The sequence below is a fragment of the Phocoena sinus genome, chromosome 5 (genome assembly GCF_008692025.1).
Source record: "Phocoena sinus isolate mPhoSin1 chromosome 5, mPhoSin1.pri, whole genome shotgun sequence".
NCBI classification, from domain to species: Eukaryota; Metazoa; Chordata; class Mammalia; order Artiodactyla; family Phocoenidae; genus Phocoena; species Phocoena sinus.
This window is the reverse complement of record NC_045767.1, coordinates 1994727-2001551: the sequence shown is the minus strand read 5'-3', so window position 1 is coordinate 2001551 and position 6825 is coordinate 1994727. Positions and strand designations below refer to the sequence as shown.

Sequence of the window (6825 nt, the reverse complement as noted above, 5' to 3'; positions counted from 1 at the left end):
CCACTTCCGACTGGGAGACACGCCCACTTCCGGGCGGGCGTGGCGTGGTCGGCGTGCGCCGTCCGCCCGCCGGTCCATTCCGCTTCCTTCCGTCCGTCCGTTAGTGCGGAGCGCGGACCCCGCAGGTGCGGGACAGGGCGGGGCGCGCGACCAGGGATGGGCGGGTGTCTTGTTCTCCGGCTCGCGGGGCCGCCCCCGCCGCCCGCCCGGGCCTCAGTTTCCCCGGCCGCCCCGCCCGGGACCGTGGGGTGGCGGCGGGGGCGGGGAGGTACCGGGGCAGCGATGCCCCACCCCGGACCCTGGGACGGTTGGCCTCCGGGGCTGCGGCTTCTTTGCGTAACGCCCGCAGCCTGCATTTCCTGCTGCCCAGGGTCGGGGGAAGGGTGCACAGAGGGACTACTGTGTTGGGTCACGGGGCAGCCAGACCCTTTAGGCGCTCGCTGGCTCTTCGCGGGTTTGGGGCACGGTGGGAGCTGGGGTCTGTTTCCCCCCCAGGTAGGTGGGTGTGAGGCTGGGGTACCCAAACGTGCTCTCGTGCGACGTGCCGTCTTGCAGACCCGCCACACGCTCAGCCAGGCCGGATCGGAGCGGCCCCCATCATGGGCTGGGGAGCCGGCGGGAGCTGTACCCCGCGCCCGCCCATCCACCAGCAGCCGGCACCCGAAACCCGAGTGGTCGCTGTGGTGTTCCTCGGCCTCCTGCTGGACCTCCTGGCCTTCACCTTGCTGCTGCCCCTGCTGCCTGCGCTGCTGGAGAGCCACGGCCGTGCGCAGGTGAGCACCCCCGGTCCCGATGCCGGTTCACCCCCGATGGCTGTCCATTGCTCCAAGCCCCTCAGGGACTCCCCAGCCCGTCACACTTCCCTGTGCCCTAGGATCCTCTTTATGGCTCGTGGCAGCGCGGGGTGGACTGGTTTGCTGCAGCTATTGGGATGCCAGCCGAGAAGAGGTACAACAGCGTCCTGTTCGGAGGTATGGTTCTTGAGCCGGGGCTGGGGCCCATTCGGGTCCTGCCTTCCTGGTCCCTCCCTCCTCAGTCCCAGGTCCTGGTTCTCATATTCTCGCTCCTGGGTACTGTCTGTTCTTTCTCCAGGTGGGCGGTTTTGGGGCCGTCTCAGCTCAAGGTCCATGGCCTGGGGGTGCAGGGCCCAGCATGGTCCGACTCCTGGGGACTGGGCAGTGTGGTGACTGTGATCTCTGTGTCTTCCAGGTCTGATTGGCTCCATCTTCTCCTTCCTGCAGTTCCTGTCAGCGCCTCTCACGGGGGCCGTCTCTGACTGCCTGGGGAGGCGCCCGGTGATGCTGCTGTCCCTGGTACGGGTGCCCACAGACGGGAGCTTCTTCCCGCCCACCAGCAGGGCCCCTCGCTGGCCCTCGTTGCCCCCTGGGGGTGGTGTTTGGGGGGGCAGTGGTTTCTGTGGCTAAGCGAGGCTGTGCCAGAGCTGCTCCTGCCACGGGGACGTTGGGAACACAGGTGGCCCTTGGATGCTGCAGAACAGGGCAGGGTCCCAGGGCACTGCTCGGGCTCGCCGGCCCCGCTGTGGGCTCCTTCTGGCCTCCAGTGACCAGGCCTGCCCTTGGTCCCCGCCCTGAGGCAGGCAGGCCTGGCCACCTCGTATGCCGTGTGGGCCACTTCGAAGAGCTTTGCGGCCTTCCTGGTCTCCAGGATGATTGGGGGCGTCAGCAAGGGGAACGTCAGCCTCTCCACCGCCATTGTCGCCGACCTGGGCTCGTCTCCCGCCCGCAGCAGGGGCATGGTGAGTGCACTCTGGGGGGCTTAGTGGGTGGAGGGGCTCCGGGGCCTGGGTCTCAGTGCCTGGCTCAGGCAGTCTTCTCCCCAGGCAGTCATCGGGGTGGCCTTCTCTTTGGCCTTCACGCTGGGCCCCATGCTCGGCGCCTCCCTGCCCGTGGAGACGGCGCCCTGGTTGGCCCTGCTCTTCGCCGTCTCCGATCTGCTGTTCATCTGCTGCTTCTTGCCAGAGACGCTGCCCCCGGAGAAGCGGGTAAGGTGGGAGCCAGACAGGCACAGGGGCTCGCTTCCGGGGCCTGCGGGGAGGCCCGTCGTGGGCCCAGGTGCTGGGGAGGCCGAGCTGCCCGCTTCTGGTGTCCAGACGCTCTTGGGACCACAGCGCTTCCTGGGGCCCCTGCGTTCCCCAGACCCCCTACACCTCCAAAGCCCGGCAGGTGGACTGGGGGCCGGGCCTGCCGGGGCCTTGCAGGGGGCAGGGGCCAAGCCCCCCCCCCCCACCCCCCCCGCAAGGCTGCGAGGCCTGGGGACGCCACCAGCCTCGTCGCAGGCTCCTCAATCCTGTTCCCTCCAGGCACCGTCCATCACGCTGGGGTTCCGAGCTGCTGTTGACCTGCTCAGCCCTCTGGCCCTGCTCTGCTTCTCAGCCGTGGCACGTGGCCCGGACCCGCCCACCGGAGTCAGTAAGGAGCAGGTCTCCCTCGTGAGGGTGGGGCTGTGGCTCCCTCGGGCTGCCCAGCGTTCCCCCCAGCTGCCATCGGGGCCCCCTTTCCGCTGACGTGCCTTTCCGCTGCTCCGCAGGGCTGGGCAGCCTGCGCCTGCTGGGCCTGGTCTACTTCCTCTATCTCTTCCTGTTCTCGGGCCTGGAGTTCACGCTGAGCTTCCTCGTGCACCAGCGCTTCCATTTCAGCAGGTGGGAGTGTGGGGCCCCTGCCAGGACCCTGCCCGGGCACGCCCTGCCCTCTCCCCATCCCGAGGCCCCGCAGCCTCGCTGCTTCAGGGCTGACTCCCACCTTGGCCTGTCCCCCGGGGCCCAGCCCGGGATCCCGGGGCGGGTGGTGCCTCGCGCCGAGGACGGGTGACGCACGGGCCGCCACCCAGGCTACCTGGCTCTGCGTGTGAGCAGCACGGGCACAGCAGGGAAGGGGTGCTGACGGCTCGCCCCTCCCAGCCTAGAGCAGGGAAAGATGTTTTTCTTCATTGGCCTCACGATGGCCACCATCCAGGGCGCCTACGCCCGGCGGATCAGCCCTGGCGGGGAGATCGCAGCTGTGAAGCGGGTACGGGGGCTTCCCTGGGCGTGGGGGCAGGCGGCGCCCCGAGCTCTGCGGAGGCAGCGGGGTGGTCCTGAGACCAGCTGTGTCGCCTGCAGGCCATCCTGCTGCTCGTCCCCGCCTTCCTTCTCATCGGTTGGGGGCACACGCTGCCCGTGCTGGGCCTGGGGCTGCTGCTCTACTCCTTCGGTGAGTGGCCCTGCCCAGGCTGGCGGGGGTGCGGTCAGGGGCCGGCGGCCGGGAGTCCTGGAGGGTCGCACCCCTGTCGGCCCCTTCTCCAGGCTGACGGGCGCCTCCCTGATGTCCCCTACCAGCCGCTGCCATCGTGGTGCCCTGCCTGTCCTCTGTGGTCGCCAGCTATGGTGAGAGGCCCTTCCCTTGCCTGAGGTCGCCCTGGGTGGCCCACAAGCACCTGACGGCCTCTCCCCTTCCCCCGCAGGCTCTCCCGGGCAGAAGGGCGTGGTCATGGGCACGCTGCGGAGCTTGGGCGCCCTGGCCAGGGCTCTGGGGCCCATGGTGGCCGCCTCAGGTGAGGGCCGCGCGACAGCACTCGGGGCGTGCTAGGCGCTTGGAGAGGCCCCGCCAGGCCAGGGGGCTGCTGGCCCGAGCTAGAGGCCACACAGCCCCTGCTGGCCGCCTCGGCCCCGCTGTCCTGTGGGCAGGGACCTGGGTGGGGACCGTCGCCATCACCCCCTGCTGTCTCCACAGCGTACTGGCTGGCCGGGGCGCAGGGCTGCTACACCGTGTGCGCGGGGCTGTTCCTGCTCCCCTTCTCCCTCCTGCGGAAGCTGAGGCCTCCGGCAGTGACGCTCAAGGCCGAGTAGCTGAGCCACGCCTACCCCAGAGTGGGGGCAGCCGGCGCAGGGAGTGGGAGGCCTGGGCCAGGACGGCTCCCCACTGCCCGCCTGACCCCTCCCTCCCCGCCCCCCAGCCCGGAGCAGCCCAGGACTCGTGCTTGTGCCTGTGACACTCCTGTGTGGACCTGCCTGCTGGGATGAGACTCCGAAACCTTCCAGGCTTTCTGTTCACTTGTCTTTTATACTTAGTGACACACAGCGTTCAGCCCGGCCTCTGAATGACCAAATAAAGCAGCTGTTTTATACCCAGTGCCTTTCTCCAGTGCACAGCTCTGCCTCGACACGCCCACTGCCCAGGGAGACCCCCCAGGCACCAGGAGAAGCAGCTTGAGCTGAACACACATTACAGCTCCACGGTCCAGAAGAGCACGAGGCTTTGCCCAGGCCCGTTTCCCTCCCTTCTGCACTGTAGGGAGGGGTGGACAGGCAGATGAAGGGCCGCCCCTGCCCCCGGGTCAGCGCTTACCAGGTGGTACATGGGGGGGTGTCCTGCACCCTGGCAGACTGGGGAGGAGCAACCCTTCCGCCTGCCCCCCACCCCCCCCCCCCCCCGCCACCTCGCCTGGACCCTGCCCTCCGCGTCCTGTGGAAGAACAAGCGGGCACTGGGGCAGGGCACTTCCAGGTAGAGTCCTCCATGGTCCAAAGTGACAAACCGCATGGGATCTTTTTTTAGAACATAAGATAAACTTCTGAAGTCCTATTTTAAAGGAACAAAGAAAAGGAATTAAGATGCAAGACTGCTTCCCAAGTTTAGACAAGGAAACTGCTTAAAGAATTTTATTTGTGAGTAAAACATGTTACAATGAAGAAAGGCTGTAGAAGTTGTTCTCCCAAGCCTGTGTCTGTATATGCAACTAAACTTCATGTTGTAATACAAAGAGTTAAACTACAAAAATGAAATTAAAGTCATTGCATACCTGGGGTCAGAAGAAGGGATAAAAGGAAGAGCCCATGGTTAACTGAGGTGCAGGGTGAGGGTGGAGAGCTCTACACCACCATCTTGGCAACGGAATGATACACAGGAGAGAAGTGGCTTGCCTGCCAGTAAGCTCGAAGCAGAGATCAGCGCCATGCAGCCGCTTCAGGTCCTGCCTGGGTGTCGAGTGTGTGGGACCTGAGCCCACGTCGGGCACTGGGTCCCCCGAGGGCCCCTTCCCCCTCCTGGGGACCTGTCTGGGAGACAGGCTGGCACCGGAGCTCCTGGGACAGGTCACTGTCGAAGAAACACCTGGCCACCCACTAGTTCCCACTAAGCAGCTAGCCGCTATCTTCCAGGGATGTGAGTGCAGTGAAATTCACCGTGGTGCTGGAGGGCAGGAGGTGGGCTCCGCCAGTGACTGCACAGGGCGTTAGGTGGGACCCCTGGGGCCAACTCCTACCCTGAACTGCCTTCTGTCAAAGTGAGGGTACCCTCCAGGCCGAGCCGAGCCGCGGTTAAGAGCAGACCCCCCAGGACAGCGCGTGGAGCCCTGCTGCGCTCTGCCACAGGCCCTGGGGAGAAAACGAAGCACAACGCAGACCGTTCGCTCACAGCGTGTAGGGTGAACTGCAGACTTTCTGAAAGAACATCTAGGAAGCACTCTTCCCCTCCTGATGCACCTTCCCTATGACAGGGAATCGAGAGCCCCCAGTGAGTAAGGAACGGAGCCCCAAGTCTGGTTTCGGCCGCGGGGGCCAGTGAGACCATGCATAGGTTACCTGGGTGAACACAGGCCTGTCCGCTGCTGGGACTGCCAGCTCAGCCCAGAACCACCTCTCAAAAAGTCTGCCACAGTGGCCTGGGCCATTGGCAGGGACACGAGTGTTCTCACAGGACCGAGGCTTTGTGTATCCAAACAAATGAGATCACTGAGCAGCAGATAATGCCAGCAAGAAGCTACAGGTGTGATGCAGTCACCCGAGACCTCGGGCTGAAGGGAGCCTAGCAGAGGTGGACCGCGGATTACTTCACAAGAGAAGGACAGCAAGAGCGGTGGAGGCCAGAGCTGGCAGGGCCACCCCCGACCCAGCCAGAACCCGGACTCAGCTAAGCCCCTGGGGACAGCGTGTCCCCGAAGGGCTCATGAGATGGGCCGAGGTGCTGGTCCCTGCAGGGCAGGGCTCGGAGGTGGACGCAGAGACCAAGTCTCCCCCAGCACCTGAGGCTGCCGGCTGGGCCGCTGCGCGCGCACAAGGTTAGCACCGGTCTCCGTGGGGATTCGGTCACGCCGCGAGGGGAGCGCTAGCTACGCGGGGGTGGGCCTTTTGCATTCCATTACACAAGAAGACAGGGCACGAGACACAATCGGGACAGCCTGGTGGCATCGGTTTGTGCAGGAAGGGCCTTCAGGAGTCACTCCTTTTCTTGCTCTTCTTCAGGAAGGAGGGAGTGCGGAATTTCTTCTTCTTTTTGGAGGGGGACTTGCCCGGAGACCCATCACTGCCAGGGTCCACAGCAGCCCCCTCCTCGGCAGCCGGGGCGGCGGCCTCGTCGGCAGCCGGGGCGGCGGCCTCGTCAGCCGCCTGGGCTGTGACTGGCTCAGGGATGGCCGCTGAAGGGGACCTGGTGGGGCCTGGAGGGCTCCCGGCTTCACAAAGCCCCTCTTCCTTCTCCTCCTCCTCCTCCTCCAGTGTCGGGAAGCAGAGCGCTTCTGAAGGCTCATCAGGGGACAGGTCAGGGAGAGTCGGCGTGAAGGTGGCGGCATCGCTGTTGTCTCCGGAAGCCGGCTCCTGCGGCAGGTCTGGGGGAGGGGTGGGAGAGGCGGGGTTAGAGGGCGACTGCCTGGACCTCCAAGGAGGGTGGCAAGCGCCCTGCACCAAACAAGAGTGAGAAGCTGTCAGCAGGATCTACTCTGCCTCAGGCTGGCTGCAGCCTACAGTGCAAAACAGGGGCTCAACCTCAGGGTGGTTTTTAGCTCCTTCTCATGGACAACGTGCTGACAAAGGCAGACACAGTCCCAGGGCTTC

At 65.6% G+C, this 6825-nt stretch overlaps 2 protein-coding genes across 12 annotated transcripts in view; one reads left to right on the top strand and one right to left on the bottom strand.

Annotated features, from left to right (window-relative positions):
- Positions 1-25: 25 nt before the first annotated feature.
- Positions 26-4767, top strand: MFSD10 (major facilitator superfamily domain containing 10). 5 transcript variants are annotated; one of them, XM_032633668.1, is made up of 13 exons: positions 26-125; positions 556-773; positions 875-971; positions 1210-1313; positions 1598-1756; positions 1841-2002; positions 2321-2429; positions 2548-2659; positions 2918-3026; positions 3119-3209; positions 3335-3382; positions 3460-3549; positions 3952-4767. In XM_032633668.1, the coding sequence occupies exons 2-13, from the start codon at positions 600-602 to the stop codon at positions 4206-4208; spliced, it is 1512 nt and encodes a 503-aa protein (XP_032489559.1). In that variant the 5' UTR covers positions 26-125; positions 556-599; the 3' UTR covers positions 4209-4767. The 5 variants fall into 5 exon arrangements, with proteins under 5 accessions (XP_032489559.1, XP_032489563.1, XP_032489562.1 ...); XM_032633670.1 differs by having other exon boundaries at positions 32-125; positions 3729-4127; XM_032633672.1 differs by lacking the exon at positions 2918-3026 and having other exon boundaries at positions 3729-4089.
- ADD1 (adducin 1) overlaps positions 4639-6825 on the bottom strand; it is a 76411-nt gene continuing 74224 nt past the window's right edge. For 4 of the 7 annotated variants that reach the window (XM_032633660.1, XM_032633662.1, XM_032633663.1 and 1 more), the window contains one exon: positions 4641-6599. In XM_032633660.1, the coding sequence (XP_032489551.1) occupies positions 6205-6599 (395 nt within the window). In that variant the 3' untranslated portion in view covers positions 4641-6204. Of the gene's footprint in view, positions 6600-6825 lie in introns of all 7 variants that reach the window. The other 3 variants (XM_032633665.1, XM_032633667.1, XM_032633666.1) reach the window with 1 other exon arrangement.